The following is a 20,362-nucleotide window of genomic DNA, read 5'->3' on the forward strand; positions in this document are numbered from 1 at the left end:
AGTTTTGGGAAAGAGGCCATTTTTTGTCCTTAGGATCTTGAGTGTGAGTTTTTCTTTAAATCTGACACTGCAAAAAAAAAAAATAAATAAAAAAAGAAATGCATCAAAATCAATGTTGCAACCAGTCATTATTGACTAATACCAATAATTATCAAATGCTCCTCGTAATGTATTTTATGGAAATTATTTCAGTTTTTTTTTTTTTTTTTCAATAAAAACAGTGGTGCTATGTAAACATACCAGCATTTAAAGGGTTAAAATCCTAAAAATATCATTAATATTTGGTATGTATATTTCAGGCAGAAGTAGATTTAAAAGTCTGACTCGTTTAAAGTGGAAAAAAATATTAATGTATGATATTTTTACAGCAGTTTTTGGGAAGTGGCCATTTTTTGTCCTTAGGGACAAATGCATCAGAATATTAAAGGATCTCTTAAGGGTTAATGATCAGGACCACCACAGAGCAGGTATTATTTGGGTGGTGGATCATTCTCAGCACTGCAGTGACACTGACATGGTGGTGGTGTGTTAGTGTGTGTTGTGCTGGTATGCAGTGTTGTGCGTGAACGAGTTCAAAAGAACGCGTTCATTGAACACGCTCATTTTTTCGTGAACGTTGAACTGAACGCAACACATTTTTAATAAAGAACTTGAACGTGAATTAGTTCACATTATGTGTCATGAACGGCAGACATCACTGTAAATGAACGTTGGAATTTGTTTTCCATTGAAAACTGAGTGACATCTGTTTTCTCTTTTGAAACGCAACGAGAGAAAGTTCCTCCCTCCTGTATTCTCGCTGGTGCCGCTTAAATCATGTATCACCAGACAGAAATGGTTTTGACATTGTGTGCGCAATGCATCGCAGTTTCCTTAAAAATAAAGTTTTTTGTGCCTTTGAGTTTTGCCTTCATTACCTTCATTCAAGAGTTTCATTTCATACACACACATATGTATATATAATATCATATATATCAAATAATATATACATATTTCATATTATATATTCTTTTTTTAATTAAATGCTGGTAGATTTCATTGCACTAAGTATAGAACTGGTCTACCTTGTCTGTACTGCTGCAAGTTTCATCACCTGGTAAGAAACCCACAATTGCAGTGTCATGAGCAAATGTCTACAATGAGCAGTTTCAAAGAACGTATAGTGATTTCTAGCTTGTAGTGTGAAAAAAAGTATTTATTTGAATATCTCACGAAAAAAGTAAAATGAACTGAACTTTGAACTAGTTCAGAATTAAAATTGTGAACTTTGAACGTGAACTGTTCACTTTGAGCATGTATGAACTGAACTTGAACTAGTTCAGAAAAGCTGTGAACTGGCACAACACTGCTGGTATGAGTGAAAGACACAGCAGCGCTGCTGGAGTTTTTAAATACCGTGTCCACTCACTGTCCACTCTATTAGACACTCCTACCTAGTCGGTCCACCTTGTAGATGTAAAGTCAGAGACGATCGCTCATCTATTGCTGCTGTTTGAGTCGGTCATCTTCTAGACCTTCATCAGTGGTCACAGGACGCTGCCCACGGGGCGCTGTTGCTGGATATTTTTTTGGTTGTTGGACTATTCTCAGTCTAGCAGTGACAGTGAATGGACACGGTATTTAAAAACTCCAGCAGCGCTGCTGTGTCTGATCCACTCATACCAGCACAACACACACTAACACACCACCACCATGTCAGTGTCACTGCAGTACTGAGAATGATCCACCACCTAAATAATACCTGTTCTGTGGTGGTCCTGTGGGGGTCCTGACCATTGAAGAACAGCATGAAAGGGGGCTAACAAAGCATGTAGAGAAACAGATAGATTACAGTTAAGGGGGTATTGTATTCTGGAATATGGTAACATTCCCTGGGAATGATTTACATTCATTCACTCATTTAAAGATTTGCACTTATTTAGGTACACCTATCTGGTACAAACAGTAATTGATTTAAAAGCTTGGTTTAAAAGCTAAAACTACCACCTAGTTAAACTTTGTGGATATACAGTTACTGACTGTGGTCCTTCTTATGCCAGTAAAATTTGTCAAGCCCCCCTTCCTTTCTGTACCTCATGTACCAAATGAAAGGGACCCTTTTGGGACTCCAGGACCCAAGATGATGCTTGGGTGGTGGACCATTCAAAGCACTGCGATGACACTAACGTGGTATTGATGTGGCAGTGTGTGTTGTTCTGGTATGAGTGTAGCAGGTACAGCAGTGTTGTTGGGATGTTTAAATACTGTTTAAACTTACACTTTATTAGGAACGCACCCTTTTATCACTTGTTGTAGATGTACAGTTATTTTGTATGCCTTTACATTTACATTTATCCAAAGCCACTTACATTTATGACTGAATACAGTTTAAGCAATTGAGAGTTAAGGGCCTTGCTCAGGGGCCCAGCTGTAGCAACTTGGCTGACATGAGGCTTAAACCAGCATCCTTCTGTTTACTATTCCAGTACCCTAACCACTGAGTTACCACTTCCCAGTATGCACAATTGTCCACACATGTGCAGAGCAATGGAAGCCTAGTGAGTAAGGTACTGGACCAGTAATCAGATGGTTGCCAGTTCAAGCACCTTGAGCAAGACCCTTCACCCTCAATTGCCTAGATCGTATAAAGTCACTTTGGATGAAAAGCGCCATGTATCATGTAATCATAGAATATAACACAACACATAAAAACAGACACACACAGCCGCTAACCAGGGGCCGCTACGCTACGTTAGATGCTGACTGTGATCTGTACAGTGGCTCGGAGGGATTGGAGAGAGATAAAATAACATGTCAGATTTTGGGGTGTGAATGTCAGTGGGCTGCAGTGAGTGTTGACAGTTTGTGAGACCTGCTGCGAGAGCGTCTCTCTACATGTGTGAGTGTGTAGCGCATCGCTAGAGAAAAGCTGCTCAGCTATTGGCTGCTCGCGGCACATTCAGTGAGAGGTGCCGTCTCTGTGGCTACAGGGAAGAGCATCAGCCTAGCAATAGCACTAGCACTGGCTCTCTCTCCCTCAGTCTGCTGCCGCTGCTGCTGCTACAGAGCCAGGTAGGACAGAGATGCCACACTCACTGCCAACTTCTCACCTCTGCTTTTACTTTACTGAGAGAGCTGATTATAAACGGTGGGGTGTGTCGGGGGGTTGAGCTGGTGGGCTTTACAGATCTGTTGGTATTGACAGGGGACTGATGTTAGGAAATATAAAGAAGCTTATTGGTGGAATTTTATCAGCAAGTAATAAAGATTTTTACTGTGACTTTAATGTGACAGTGCTGTTATCGAGAGGTGATGTTGTAGCTTGGTTACTGTGGATGATGATGATTTTTGGTGTATGTTCTTCCTATTGTTTTGGTGTTATATTAAGAGTTGAAATTGGAAAAAGCTGGCAAGTTTTCATATGTAACAATACTGCAAGTATTAGTTCTATATTTAAAACATTAGAAATGTATTTACTGTAAAACTCTTTACATTTATTTAAAATGTTTTAATTTGCATGTTCTGCAGTTTAATATTACATAACAATACAACAATCACAGTATTATTATTATTATTATTACTAACAATGATATTATTATTACTGTTATAATAATTATAATAATAATTATTATTAACAATCTTATTTTTATTATTATTATTATTATTATTATTAATTAAATTTTTTATTATTATAATTATTATTATTACTATTTATTATTTTTTATCATTATTATTATTATTATAATTAATATTACTATTTATTATTATTAACATCATCAAACAATCATATTATTATTAATTTTATTATTACTCTTATTATTATTATTATTGTTATTAACAATCATATTATTATTATTATTACTATTTATTATTATAATTATTATTATTATTATTAACAATCATATTATTATTATTACTATTTATTATTATTATTATCATTGTTATTATTATTATTATTATTATTATTATGTTATTATTATCGTTATTATTATTATTGTTATATTATTATTATTATATATATATTTTTTTAATATCATTATTATTATTATATTATTATTATTATTATTATATTATTATTATTATTGTTATTATTATTATTAGTAGTAAGAATAGTAACAATCCTATTATTATCATCATATTATTGTTGTTGTTGCTGTTGTTATTAATATTATTTATAACAACCATTATTATTTGTATTATTATTATTATTATTATTATTATCATCATTAATACTAACGATTATGACATGATTGTTATTACAATTATATATTATTATTACATTATTATTATTAAAAATCATAATATTGTTGTTTTTTATTACTTTGTTTTTTATTACTTTGTATCTGTATATACTATTGTATCTGTTGCTTATTTAATATTTTGTATTATCCAGCAGTTTGAAAAAAATACTCACAGTTAAATTAATTTTTACATATTTATTTTATTTATATTATATTCACAATTTATATTATATTTACAATACAACAGTGCTGTAGTACTGTAGTATAAGAAGAATTATACACATACACACACACACACACACACACTTTATTATTAGTTATTCCTATCTTGTACACATACATACATTAACAGTTTCATAAACTACTGTATCTGCTGCTTCCTTCACTGCAACCCCTGTACCAAATTCATACATGGAAAAGTACATCATTTACTCTGCATTGACACTTACGTAATTCTGTCAGAACAGTCATTAGCATGTAAATGTCATTTCAGTGCTGAAATGTAGGGGTCCTGTTCTGATAAAGACAAACACCTACTGCGCTGCGACAATTAAGCTACTTTTACAGCATTTACAGCATTTACCAGATGCTTTTATCCTAAGTGATCAACCATTGTGACTGAACACAACCATTGTGACTAAACACAAACACTGTGACAGAATATAATGCACGTAATCGCAGGTTGAAGCGCTTGCTTAGGAGCTCAACACTGGCTGAAACACTGAAAGGGGGCTTGAACCAGCGACCAGTACCACTGTTTACCACTGTCCATTAATGGATGGAGTTGGGCTTCAGTTAGTAATTGTACACCTAAAGAAGTATATCAGTAAGCAACAGTTGGGGGGACTGAAAACTGCAACAACCTCGTAAGCAGAAATTAATGCAGCATGTTCAGGTGAGAGGGCTAGAAGACCAGTCCAGTCACCAAAAGCTCACCAAAACTAGAACGTTAAAGCAAAAATATTTGCACAGTCAGAAAATGAATAAATAATAGAAGTTGCTTTTTAAAGATTTCTTCTAAAACTGTAAAATTAAGTCTTGATTTAACCACCATTTGAATGTAAAATTCAGCTATCATGAATTAAAACAGTGATAAATAAAATTGCTTATTGGAGGAATTATATCAGCATGGAATTCAGGTGGAAAAGTTTAACTCTTTAACCGTGCTGTTAATGAGAGGTGATGTTGTAGCTTGGTTGTAGCTCTGTCTGTCTGTCTGTCTGTCTGTCTGTCTGTCTGTCTGTCTGTCTATCTATAAATAAAGTATCTATCTATCTATCTATCTATCTATCTATCTATCTATCTATCTATAAATAAATAAAGTATCTATCTATCTATCTATAAATAAATAAAGTATCTATCTATCTATCTATCTATCTATCTATCTATCTATCTATCTATCTATCTATCTATCTATCTATAAATAAATAAAGTATCTATCTATCTATCTATCTATCTATCTATCTATCTATCTATAAATAAATAAAGTATCTATCTATCTATCTATCTATCTATCTATCTATAAAGTATCTATCTGTCTGTCTGTCTGTCTGTCTATCTATAAATAAAGTATCTGTATGACTGTCTATCCATCCATTCATCTACCTACCTACCTACCCACCCACGCACCCACCCATCCATCCATCCATCCATCCATCCATCCATCTATCTATTGTCCTATTGCTTTGGTGTCATTTTAAGAACTACAATTAGGCAAGACTGGTTTAAGTTTTTATTTTGAACTATATTGTAAGTATAAATTTTATATTTGAAATAGATTTAACCACCATTTGAATGTAAAATCAGTTTCAGATTTTCCTCAGCAATCGACCCGTTATCATGAATTATTATTATTGATCGCTGACAATTTCCTGTCAGAATGCAGATAAACTGAATCTAACAGGAACCTTTTACCAGCAGCAGTGTTTTTGTATAGTGAATATGCAGATATGTGAATATAATTCATATTTTTTCCTTAGATTATTGAATGTCTCTGTAGAATAAAAAAAAACGTAGATCAAACTGTCATTTGTCACATGGAATAAAATAAAAAGCACATTAACCATCAGCAGATCTGTTAGTTTTGAACGTTTGCTTGTATAACCTACGTGAGCTCCTGTCGTGTGGTGACTTTTTGTCTCAGATGGAGGCTAATCAAGCTGTCTCTTAAGGCTCAGAGCTTTTAAAAAAAAGAGAAAAGTAGCTGGCTGAAGGACCAGCCCACGCACCACAACGTTTCTTTTCATTTCGACTCAGCTTATGATTCACAGCTTTTTGTTCCTTAGTAGGCAAAGTAGCCTTGAATTGAGAAGCGAGTTACCTTCAGAGTGAGTGAAGCAGCTCGAGTGTGATGGATGGATTGTGAATCTGTCTGGGAAATAAAGCAGAAAAAAACAAGCTTTAACAGCATATCAAACTTTCCAGCAGAGCACAGCACTTCTGCTATCTGCTATTTCTATTACATAATTTTCTGCAGGTAATGAGGGTGCTGCACAGCTCCAGGGTCTTCAACTTTCTTATGTATGTGTGTATTTAGAAATAAATTACAACACAAAAATTATTCCAAATTATTCCATTTATTCCAGGTGCCAATCCCAATCAAAATCTAACCTAGCATAACAGTTCTCTGCTTTTACACCCCAGCACATAAAACTGTAATTAATTTATTCATTTTAATTTACCGCTTCATCCTGATTAACACGACAGTAAGTCCTGATATTTATTACACCAACCAAGGCCAGATGCTTCCTCTCTACTGATGCTGATCTCCACTTCTGATTGAGGAGAGCCTCCGTCATGCGTGCAGTACGACCGCATCTTTTCACCTGCATGAGGCGAGTTTATATGCGGATCAGCCTTGTGCATGGAGAGCCACACCCTGATCAACATTATTTCCCAACTCTGCACAGGCGCCATCAATCAGTCAGCAGAGGTCGTAATTGCATCAGTTATGAGGAACCCTGGTCCGGCTCATCCCACCCTGTGAACAACAGCCAATCGTCGTTCATGTGGCCACTCAGCCCATCCGGATGGCAGAGCTGAGATTCATTACAATGTATTAGAGCGTGTTTTACCACTGGCAACTTCAAACCCATATGCATGTACAAGTAGGTGTGTGGTGCATTTTAATAGACTGGTATCTAGTTGTAGCCTAATCAAAAGGTCGCTGGTTCAAGCCCCAGCACTGACAGGTTGTCACTGTTGGATCCTTGACTGAGTCCCTTAACCCTTGATTGCTTAGACAATATACTGTCACACTACTGCAAGTCACTTTGTATAAATGCATCTGCTAAATACTGAAAATGTAAACGTATTATCTGCCAAAAACTTCACAGTAGGTGGATTGGCACCTCTAAACCAATATCAGATCAAGTCTTAGGTGCATTTAGCACCACATTAAATACAAAATAAACACATTGACTACCATATACTGCCACCATTTGTTCAATACATACAGGTTAAAGCAGCAGTCAGACAATGAATAAGTGCATGAATAATAATAATAATAATAATAATAATAATAATGATAACAATAATATAATAATAATAAAAATATAATAATAATAAAAATATAATAGTAATAATAACAATAATAATATAATAACAAAAATATATTAATAATACCACTACTAATAATATAATAATAATAATAATAATGATAATATAATAAAAATAATAATATATTAATAATAATAATATGATAATAATATTAATAATATAATAATAATATTAATAATATAATAATAATAAAATATATTAGTAATAATATAATAATAAAAATATATTAATACTACTACTAATAATAATATAATAATAATAGTGATAATATAATAATAATAATAATAATAATAAGTGATAATATAATAATAATAATAATAATAATAATAATATAATAATACAAAATATTAATAATAATATAATAATAATATATTAATAACAACAATATAATAATAATATAATAGTAATAATAATAAAAATATAATAATAATAATAATAATAATAACAATAATAATATATTAATAATAATAATTTTATACTAATATAATAATAATAAAATATAATAATAATAATAAAGATGCTTGACTCATCGCTACGGCTTAATTATTTTAATCTTTGATCTTTGTTTCACCTCCTCACAATAGAGTACCATTCAGATATACCTCTCGAATGTTAAAGCATTTAAATATTACATGACATACTCACACACACACACTCATCCATTCACACTCTTAGAATAATTTCTAGTATCTCCAATTAGCTTGACTGCACGTCTTTGGACTTTTGGGAGGAAACCGGAGCACCCGGAGGAAACCCACACAGGCAAAGAGAGAACGTGCAAACTCCACACTGAAGGGACCTGGCTGCATGGCCAGGGATTAGAACCCTGTCCCTTGGTGGTTCTTGGTGTGAGGCAACAGTGCTACCCACTGTGAATGTCCAGATGTACAAAAATGTGCAATGAATAAGTGGGTTTGTGGTGCACTTTAATAGACCGGAATATAGAGATGCACTGGCCCCTGGTGGACGTGAATTGTGCAAGTTAATGTGTTGTACAATCAATACTATAACAAGAGCGCTGCCTAAAGCAACACACATCACTGACAGTGTCCTGATGCTAATGAGCAAGGCCCTTAACCCTCGATTGCTTAGACAGTGTACTGTCACAGTACTGTAAGTCACTTTGGACAAATGCTTCTGTGTGAGGAAACCAGAGCACCCGGAGGAAACCCACATGGACAAAGAGAGAACGTGCAAACTCCACACAGAAGGGACCTGGCTGCATGGCCAGGGATTAGAACCCTGTCCCTTGGTGGTTCTTGGTGTGAGGCGACAGTGCTACCCGCTAAGCCATTGTGAATGTCCAGATGTATAAAAAAATGTGCATGGTGTGCATGAATAAGCAGGTTTGTGGTAATGCACTGGCCCCTGGTGGACGTGATCATGACAAATAGATTCAAAATTGTGTGAGTTAATGTGTTGTACAATCAATGATATAACAAGAGCACTGCCTAAATCAACACACATCACTGACAGTGTCCTGATTGTAATGACATATCTGCCAATAATGTCCGGTTGGCTTAAAGTTATCCACACTGATCCATCCTAAAGCTTTAGGGTAGGTACAGATACTGCAGGAGAGACTCTGTACTGGATGTTCTGGCTGAAGCTCACTTGATGTGCCAGGCTGCACTGGTGTACCTCTGTTTCTACACTTCTGCGCTCGTCACTGAATTATTTATTGCGTACTGATTATCATGACTATGCCGAGACGCAGCGAGCGCGGACGTTTGCCTACCAGCTGAGCTGTTATACCTACCGGGCTGTTGCCATGGTACTCAACACTTTGCCAGTCTGTTGTTTCCAACACACTTTATGCTTTTTAATGGGCATAATTAGGGGCACATTCAGGCAGGCTGAAGTGGAGACGACTCTTTTTTCCCTTTGTGATATTTAAATGCTTCAGCATTTAAGAGGTATATCTGAATGGTACACTATTGTGAGGAGGTGAAGCAAAGATCAAAGATTAAACATAATTAAGCCGTAGCAATGAGTCAAGCATCTTTATTATTATTATTATTCATGCATTTAGTCATTGTCTGTTGGACCACTGCTTTAGCCTGGTCAGGGTCATGGTCACCCCGGACGGGTCACCAGTCCATCACAGGGCACATCTATTCACACACTTAGGACAATACCTAGTAGATCCAGTTAGCCTGACTGCATGTCTTTGTACTTGTAGCCTAGCGGTTATTGTACTGAACTAGTAATCAAAAGGTCACTGGTTCAAGCCCCACCTATGCCAGGTTACCACTGTTGACACATTAAAACCACCTCCTTGTTGTTTCTACACTCACTGTCCATGTTATCAGCTCCACTTACCATATAGAAGCACTTTGTAGTTCTACAATTACTGACTGTCTACAGTGTAGTGCTGTTCTTCAATGGTCAGGACCACCACAGAGCAGGTATTATTTAGGTGGTGGATCATTCTCAGCACTGCAGTGACACTGACATGGTGGTGGTGTGTTAGTGTGTGTTGTGCTGGTATGAGTGGATGAGACACAGCAGCGCTGCTGGAGTTTTTAAACACCGTGTCCACTCACTGTCCACTCTATTAGACACTCCTACCTAGTTGGTCCACCTTGTAGATATAAAGTCAGAGACGATCGCTCATCTATTGCTGCTGTTTGAGTCGGTCATCTTCTAGACCTTCATCAGTGGTCACAGGATGCTGCCCACGGGGCACTGTTGGCTGGATATTTTTGGTTGGTGGACTATTCTCAGTCCAGCAGTGACAGTGAGGTGTTTACAAATCTGATCCACTCATACCAGCACAACACACACTAACACACCAGCACCATGTCAGTGTCACTGCAGTGCTGAGAATGATCCACCACCTAAATAATACCTGCTCTGTGGTGGTCCTGACCATTGAAGAACAGCATGAAAGGGGGCTAACAAAGCATGCAGAGAAATAGATGGACTACAGTCAGTAATTGTAGAACTACAAAGTGCTTCTATATGGTAAGTGGAGCTGATAAAATGGACAGTGAGTGTAGAAACAAGGAGGTGGTTTTAATGTTATGGCTAATCGGTGTATAATGTCAGAGTACTGTAAGTCGCTTTGGATAAAAGCATCTGCTTAATGCTGAAAATGTAAACGTAATCGGAAAAATCTCAGTTCATACAACACTGTCGACGATAAATCATCAGTCACCCAAAAAAACAAGGAAGTGGAGTTGTTAGGGGCGGCACTGTGGCTCGGTGGGTAGCACTGTCGCCTTACAGCAAGAAGGTCCTAGGTTCTATTCCCAGGCGGGGCGGTCCGGGTCCTTTCTGTGTGGAGTTTGCATGTTCTTCCCGTGTCTGCGTGGGTTTCCTCTGGGAGCTCCGGTTTCCTCACACGGTCATGCAGTCAGGTTAACTGGAGACACTGAATTGCCCTATAGGTGAATGGGTGTGTATGTGTGTCTGCCCTGCGATGAATTGGCACCTCGTCCAGGGTGTTACTGTGTGCCCCCCCCCCCCCCCCCCCCCGCGACCCTGATTAGATAAGCGGTTAAGAACGTTAGTGAGAGTGAGTGAGTGTAATTGTAGTCATCAGGTGCTCTGTTATATTTTTTTTTTATTTTATTACAAAAGATTCTGTGGCCCCATGTTTGGATATTTTTACCCCATCTGGCCCTAAACAAAAAAGTTTGGACACCCCTGACTGAAACAAATACAAATCTAAGCAAATAAATCCTTCATACCTGCTTATTCAGTCTGTGTCGTAACGTGAAGGGCTGGATAAAATAAGCTTCTTTCTCACCCTCTGGTGTGGGTAAAAAGAGCGTCAGGCCAGCGATAATATCTCAGCAGGCTTGGCAGTAGTTCTTCAATTACAGAGCCATTGTAAATGACAGGAAAAATGATCAATCATATCTTCCCTCTAAATGGACGTGCTTTGTTATCGCTAACATTGTGACAAGATCTGTAGGATCTCTTTAGCACACATTAGGGCTGGGTGGTATGATGGTACATTCGATATACCGGCTTTGATTCCTCATATGGTATGGATTTTTTATATACCGGCATACCGTAACATAGTTAATTTTAACAGCTGTAGCTTCAATAGGATGCAAATCATATGATATTGTTCGCCGCTAAAAGTGCTATGGAGCGTTGTACAGATTAGATACAGCTCTCTAGTTAGCCAAGTACCGTTTACCGTTATCAGTGTTAACAGATGAGAGAGGTTTCCTCGATATGGTGGGGAAAAAATAAACAAAAACAGATGGAGGATGAAGAGAGGGAGACCAAATATGCACCTGACAAAGAAATGAGCCGAGCTGTATGAATCAACGTTATACCAACGTCACCAAAGCAAGCTGGAAGTGGAGATATATAAAGTGGTCCCAGTCAAGCAAACCATATAGCACTCAAAACCTTCATTATATATACATTATATATACAGTATACACTCACTGTACATTTAATCAGCTCCACTTACCATATAGAAGATCTTTGTAGTTCTACAATTACTGACTGTAGTCCATCTGTTTCTCTGCATGCTTTGTTAGCCCCCTTTCATGCTGTTCTTCAATGGTCAGGACCCCCACAGGACCAGCACAGAGCAGGTATTATTTAGGTGGTGGATCATTCTCAGCACTGCAGTGACACTGACATGGTGCTGGTGTGTTAGTGTGTGTTGTGCTGGTATGAGTGGATCAGACACAGCAGCGCTGATGGAGCTTTTAAACACCTCACTGTCACTGCTGGACTGAGAATAGTCCACCAACCAAAAACATCCAGACAACAGCGCCCCGTGGGCAGCGTCCTGTGACCACTGATGAAGGTCTAGAAGATGACCGACTCAAACAGCAGCAATAGATGAGCGATCGTCTCTGACTTTACATCTACAAGGTGGACCGACTAGGTAGGAGTGTCTAATAGAGTGGACAGTGAGTGGACACGGTATTTAAAAACTCCAGCAGCGCTGCTGTGTCTGATCCACTCATACCAGCACAACACACACTAACACACCAGCACCATGTCAGTGTCACTGCAGTGCTGAGAATGATCCACCACCTAAATAATACCTGCTCTGTGCTGGTCCTGTGGGGGTCCTGACCATTGAAGAACAGCATGAAAGGGGGTAACAAAGCATGTAGAGAAACAGATGGACTACAGTCAGTAATTGTAGAACTACAAAGTGCTTCTATATGGTAAGTGGAGCTGATAAAATGGACAGTGAGTGTAGAAACAAGGAGGTGGTTTTAATGTTATGGCTGAGTCCGGAGAAGGTTGGAAGTGGCCGGTTAGAGGGCCGAGGTTTAGGAGTCATGGTTCGCTACTGCCTACTAGTTTTGGTAACACATGAATTACCCCAGTTTGAGTGTAACAGTAAAAGAGGGTTTAACATATCTGCTTGAGCAGGTGAATTAAGTGTTGAATAAAACAATATCAAGATTTGACATAAGCAGGATGACAGCTGAAGGTAAGATATTTGATAGATAAGCTAAAAGCATGCCAAAATCATGCAAACTAAACTGAACTACATGCTTGCAGCTAACGTATTTTACCCAGTGATATGTTACTAACATAAATTTAATGCTCCATAGGAAGCATTTTCATCTCATCAAAGGACTGCAAGTGAATCAAGTGAATTAAACTGAGCAACTATAAATGCTTTAAAAATAAATAAATCATCAAATTTATCGACAAACAAGTTTTAGATGTGTTCTGGGGTAATTATTTAGCGCTGTCTATAATGTGGTCAGTTTCTAGCATGACCGTAGCCATGAACTGAATACCGGGGAACACTGGGGGGCCCTAAATCCTAAAACATTACAGGCCTATACACAACTGACGGGAACACTGATGGATCCTAACATCATGCAAAGCTAGTGAGTGTAATGTTTATTTGTTAATTCTTACATGAGTATATTAGTGGCTTTTTTTTTTCCCAATATACACCGAGCAGGCATAACATTCTGAGCACTACAGGTGAAGTGAATAACACTGATTATCTCTTCATCACGGCACCTGTTAGTGGGGGGGATATATTAGGCAGCAAGTGACATTTTATCCTCAAAGTTGATGTTAGAAGCAGGAAAAATGACAAGAGCCAAATTGTGATGGCTAGACGACTGGGTCAGAGCATCTCCAAAACTGCAGCTCTTGTTGGGTGTGTCCCGGTCTTCAGTGGTCAGTATCTATCAAAAGTGGTCTAAGGAAGGAACAGTGGTAAACCGGCGACAGGGTCATGGGCGGCCAAGACTCATCGATGCACGTGGGGAGCGAAGGCTGGTCCGTGTGGTCCGATCCAACAGACGAGCTACTGTAGCTCAAACTGCTGAAGGGGGGGTGCTGGAGCCTATCCCAGCTTTCAATAGGCGCAAGGCACACAGTAACACCCTGGACGGGGCACCAGTCCATCGCAGGGCAGACACACATACACACCCATAGGGCAATTTAGTGTCTCCAGTTAACCTGACTGCATGTCTTTGGACTGTGGGAGGAAACCGGAGCTCCCGGAGGAAACCCACACAGACACGGGGAGAACATGCAAAGTCCGCACAGAAAGGACCCGGACCGAACACAGGACCTTCTTGCTGTGAGGTGACAGTGCTACCCACGAGCCACCGTGCCGCCCATACTGCCACTAGTAAGATATTTTTTTAGATGATGTAGCTGGACGTGACGCGCGACACGAGGAGAAATTGATTCTCACAGTTTACAGGACCTTAAACTTAACTTTAAAACAGCATCATGACTCTTGACACAGCATATAAAACCTGCTCATCAGGGCTCTTGAATGGGATAAAACTAGCCTACTAAACCTACTTTCTTTTCCACTGGGTCTTCACGATGGCATGGACTAAAGTACATTTAAAAAAATACATTTAATACAAAATTGCATGCAAATATTCTGTTGTTTAAGCTTGCTGAGGATGTATAAATGCTTGAGTGCCGCGGTTAGCTGGAATATGCACCCTGCCTCATGGTAGACGAAGCACATAATGCTTATTATGTGAACATGGCATAATAAACACACTGCATCACTAATAAACACAAATGCTAACACTCAGAGTGTGTTTTGGTATTTTTAATTAGCTAACCTGACCAAATTTCTCTCTTAATGGCCGATGATAATAATTATATATTTGTGTTTTGCTTTTCCGCAGAGATCTGCGAGTGAGGATTTGGAAGCGGTTGGCAGAAAAGTGAATGAGGATTACTTTTCTATTCAGAACCAGACACGAGCAGAGCTGCAGTCCCTCTCGGAGCCAGTAACCATGGAGACAAGTGAAGAATCCAGCACGGACAACATAATGGACCAAGGGATGGACGCCCAGGTGACTGAGTCATTCGAGAGCAAGGACACGGGCGCCGAAGACAGTCACGAAGGCGACGATAATGACCTGTTAGAGGCTCTAAGTGCCAAACTGGCCGCTGCAGAGATACATCCTAATGAAGACCTGCCCTCCTCAAAGGAAGCTTTAGTACTGGAGGACGCTCGCGAGGAGCTCAATCGAAATGAATCTATTACTTCCTCGGTCTCGGACACGCCGTCTAGTGCCGAGAGCGTGTATGAGAACGAGGCCATGAAACAAAGACAGGATTCGGTGAAGGATGAAATTTTAAAAGATGTTTTGCCCGTGATTTTGCCCGAAGACGATGAGGGTGGCGACATGCTGGATCCGCTGAAGGCTGAACTCCATCAGGCGCTCCTAGAGAGCTTAGATTGTGGAGAGGTCAACGAATCGATGCTGGAGTCTTTTATTAGAGAGGAGGTTATGTCAGACATGTCAAACGAGTCTGGTCAAAATCCTGAAGACCTGGACGAGTGTCTCCTAGTAGAAATAGCCGCAGCGTCCTCCGACAGTGAGACCGACGAAAAGTGGAGGAATATTTTTTCCTCCTCCATCAATAAAGAGGACGATGACTCCTACCTGGACAGCCTTCAGCTAAGTGCGCAAGAACTCTTCATCCAAAAGCCTGAAAGGAATTCGTTCGAAGAGCCATCAGAAGCAAAGCAGGAGACGGAGGAGGACGTCCGGGTGGAAGAGGATGTCCTGGAGCAACCTGAGAACACCTCAGCTTACACACCGCCCCCTCAGGAGATCTCTTATAACCCCTCAACACTGTTCCACGCCTTGTCAAAAATATCTGAAGATGAAGAGGAGCTTGGGAAGGGTTCGGTAAATCATAAGGATCCTCCGTCTAGTTGTGTCAAGTCAGACTTCAACAAGAAGGTCCCGAAAGATTTCTGCGTGATTCAAGAAATGAAAAGTGAGAACGTCAGTACAGAGCACGTGGACTTCCAAGTCGCTCGCAATCAGTGGCTCCAAATGGAGGAGCAAACCAAGAACCTGGCACACCAGCCAATCTCCAAGACTGGGACCTGCCAAGGCAATCACAGCACAATGTACACACCAGTACGAAACATCGACAGGAACAAGAAGGATCCAGATCTCGAGGGTTTGCCACTTAAAAGAGAATACCAGCATACCCAGTTTAGCCCCTGCTCCGAGGACTCGGGTGTAGATGACTCGAGTTACAGGTCACCTTGCGATGACCCGGAGACACCGAACGAGAAGATCAGCTTTGCTATAGAACAAGATGACAGACTGAGGCGTGAGAGAGGAATGTCCAAATCCTACTCGAGTGACTGTGTTCCAGGGAAGGGGAAGCCCGTCATCCTGAACTTTGGAAGCTTCCGCCAAGAATCCGATGAAAAAAGGAAGATGCTAGAGCACTGGGATGATGACTGCAAGTTGTCTCCCAGCACCAACATGCCATCCTTCATCATAACCTCATCACCAACGAAGGGACCGCTGAGGCATGAACTGACCGCCAACAACGTCATCATTCTGGAACCTGAATCGTGCCATCAGAGTCCACGCCACGCTGGAAAACTGATGACCTCTAAATCCGCTGACTGGAGGTCCGAGGACACGCCCAATTTAATCATACTGGAGACATCGAATCTGATCATCCGCAGTGCGTCGGACTTCAATTTGAATACTTCTGTGGAGATGGAGGAGAAAGCTTTCCTTAATAACCCATTTTTCAAGCTGCGATCCAGAAGTACAATTTCTCTGGTCGATGAAGAGATTAAGAAGGCAAAACAACGAGAGGAGGAACTAAAAAAAGAGAGAGCGGGTATTTACACTAAAGAGAACTTCCTGGCCTCCCCTAATCTCCTGGACAGCGCTTATGACAAGCAAGGTATGTATGTAATTATGGTACATACGACAAGACAGACAGTTGGTGCATTCCAATCACCCCAGTACTTTCCTGTAGTAGTTTTATTTATTTTATTTTATTAGGATTTTAACGTCATGTTTTACACTTTGGTTACATTCATGACATGTTTCACAAGTTTAATGTCAAACAGAGTCATGGACAACTTTGTATCTGTGATTCACCTCACTTGCATGTTTTTGGCCTGTGGGAGGAAACCGGAGTTCCCGGAGGAAACCCACACAGACACGAAGAGACCATGCTACACACTGAGTCACGGTGCCGCCCCCCGAAGTAGTGAAAGGGACTACAAGGGTCTTCTGTGTAGACCGCATGTGTCAAACTCAAAGCCCGCAGGCCAAATCCGGCCCGCCACGTCATTTTATGTGACCCGCGAGAGCTTAAAAGACGTACGATTGTCTTAAAATACACCATAAAATTGTACATAAACTGCATCTCCCACAATGCATGCCAATTTAGTGACCCACAAAGTGACCACATCCCGCCACTAGATGGCGGTGTTTCCACATCAGCGTTTAGCTGAGGCAGTTTTCCAACAAGTGATGCTGAGAAATATTTACAAATAATCCCAAAATGTACAAGAAAAGAAAACTGAAGCAGAAGGAGGAAATTTAATGAAAGATGTGAAAGTGAAAACAAGTTTGAAAACAAGAAGAAACACCGGTACATCTCTTGTGTTATGAGGCCGTGTCTGTGGTAAAGGAGTACAATATAAATGTAGATGTACATTATACATATACAGTATAAATTTGGTATAAAAACAACAAATTGTCCAAGACTTAAAAGGCGACTGCAATCACAGCAGGTCACAGCAGGATACGTTACAATCGCCCCTTTGAGGGCCACCATAATGCAGATGTGGCCCTCTGTGAAAATGAGTTTGACACCCCTGGTGTAGAGTGTGTAGGGAATCATAAGTGATGCTTCATCACTACACAAGAAGTTGACAGTAAAATTTGACAGACCCATCAGTCATCATGTGTTTTGTGGGTTAGGAAAGCTGGCTTGTTATTTGAGAGCAGTAAACAATACAAGCGGTGTTGTCAGTTCCCTTATGGTCGATATGACATGATTAGTGTGTAGGGAACACAAGGGCACTGCTGAGGGACCCTGTGGAATAAAATCCAGCTAATCTTTTTACTCAATGATCTTTAATTAAACATTTATGTTACTATTTTGTCTCACTTTTATTGTCTGGTGTTTTTCAGATGATTTCCCAACAAGGTGTAAATCATCCCCCTCATCCCCCATGAAAAGTTGCAGAATGGACCGGTCAGCGCTGTCCTGTGATCACAGGGTAGGTCGATAACGGTAAAAATCTAACAACACAACACAAACTTAAACGTTACAACAACATTACTAGGAAGTTACTTTAGCTCTGTTTCGTTTTGTCCAAACAGTAAAACTGGTTATATTAAGCAGCAATTTGATTATATATTTTAAAGGAATAGTTTAATCTTTTTTTATTCTATCTATCTATCTATCTATCTATCTATCTATCTATCTATCTATCTATCTATCTATCTATCTATCATCTATCTATCTATCTATCTATCTATCTATCTATCTATCTATCTATCTATCTGTTTGTCTGTCTGCCTGTCTGTCTACCCACCCACCCATCCATCCATCCTTCCATCCACCTACCTACCTGTTCATCCATCCATCCATCCACCCAATCACCCACCCACCAAACCACCCACCCATCTACCTACCTACCTGTTTATCCATCCATCCATCCATCCGTCCATCTACCTATCTACCTAAATATTACAGAGCAGGATGTTAATAGCTTAGCGCTTTTTAAACTGCATTACTAAATCACACATTTGTGTAAAAAGGTAATTCTAAGCAACTTCAAATACAGCAGCTTATGTGGTTACTAAAATGTACAAATGTACACTGTACAATAAAAAATAAATACAAATAAATAAATAAAAATTAAATATTTAAATTCATTAATTAACTTAAACAGTGAAAGGATTAATTTCAGAGCCAAAACAGCACACTGTTTGTTAGCAGTCGGAGAAAGCATCAGACTTTGGTAGGGGGTGTGAGGTGTAGTTTGTTGGCAGAACTGAATAATTGATTCAAGGTATGAATAAACCTTGGGGTGAAATGTTACTTGGACATACTGTGGTTGATGCTCCACCTTATACATACCTACATATATTCACAGATCAGCCATAACATTAAAACCACCTCCCTGTTTCTACACTCACTGTCCATTTTATCAGCTCCACTTACCATATAGAAGCACTTTGTAATTTTACAATTACTGACTGTAGTCCATCTGTTTCTCTACATCCTTTTTTAGCCTGCTTTCACCCTGTTCTTCAATGGTCAGAACCCCCACAGGACCCCCACAGAGCAGGTATTATTTAGGTGGTGGATCATTCTCAGCACTGCAGTGACACTGACATGGTGGTGGTGTGTTAGTGTGTGTTGTGCTGGTATGAGTGGATCAGACACAGCAGCGCTGCTGGAGTTTTTAAATACTGTGTCCACTCACTGTCCACTCTATTAGACACTCCTACCTAGTTGGTCCACCTTGTAGATGTAAAGTCAGAGACGATCGCTCATCTACCTTCATCAGTGGTCATAGGACACTGCCCACAGGGCACTGTTGGCTGGATGTTTTAGGTTGGTGGACGATTCTCAGTCCAGCAGTGTCAGTGGGGTGTTTAAAAACTCCAGCAGCGCTGCTGTGTCTGATCCACTCATACCAGCACAACACACACTAACACACCACCACCATGTCAGTGTCACTGCAGTGCTGAGAATCATCCACCACCTAAATAATACCTGCTCTGTGGTGGTCCTGTGGGGGTCCTGACCATTGAAGAACAGGGTGAAAGGGGGCTAACAAAGTATGTAGAGAAACAGATGGACTACAGTCAGTAATTGTAGAACTACAAAGTGCTTCTATATGGTAAGTGGAGCTGATAAAATGGACAGTGAGTGTAGAAACAAGTAGGTGGTTTTAATGTTATGGCTGATTGGTGTATATATATATATATATATATATACACACACACACAAAACAGCGAGTTATTTTCCAGGGGTGCGAAAATATATGAAAACACAATAGTAAGGTCCACAAACGTGATAAACATGCACATATGATCAACAGTAAAATAAACAACATAAATAGACATGTAAATATGTCATGTAAAACCTGTAAATAAATGTTAAAATTGGTGTACTGTATTTATCTACTGGAGCAGTGCTGGTGCACAACTAAGCAAAAATTGAACACATGAGAAAACGGAAAGAACAAAGCGAGCATCCTGGCAAAACAAAGCCTGTCACTCATGTAAACAAAGAGACATGCGCCAGCAAGTAGACATTTACTGAACTACTGGTCTTGGTACGCTTTTTGAGGGAAT

At 39.4% G+C, this 20,362-nt stretch overlaps 1 protein-coding gene across 2 annotated transcripts in view; it reads left to right on the forward strand.

The window, feature by feature from the left end:
• The window catches only part of palmdb (palmdelphin b), a 59,328-nt gene that overhangs the window by 38,421 nt on the left and 545 nt on the right, over window positions 1–20,362 (forward strand). For both annotated transcript variants that reach the window (XM_062992219.1, XM_062992220.1), the window contains exons 6-7: window positions 14,891–16,937; window positions 18,182–18,270. In XM_062992219.1, coding sequence (XP_062848289.1) covers window positions 14,891–16,937; window positions 18,182–18,270 — 2,136 coding nt within the window. The remainder of the gene's footprint in view (window positions 1–14,890; window positions 16,938–18,181; window positions 18,271–20,362) is intronic.

Source organism: Trichomycterus rosablanca, chromosome 3, assembly GCF_030014385.1.
Source record: "Trichomycterus rosablanca isolate fTriRos1 chromosome 3, fTriRos1.hap1, whole genome shotgun sequence".
Lineage (NCBI taxonomy): Eukaryota > Metazoa > Chordata > Actinopteri > Siluriformes > Trichomycteridae > Trichomycterus > Trichomycterus rosablanca.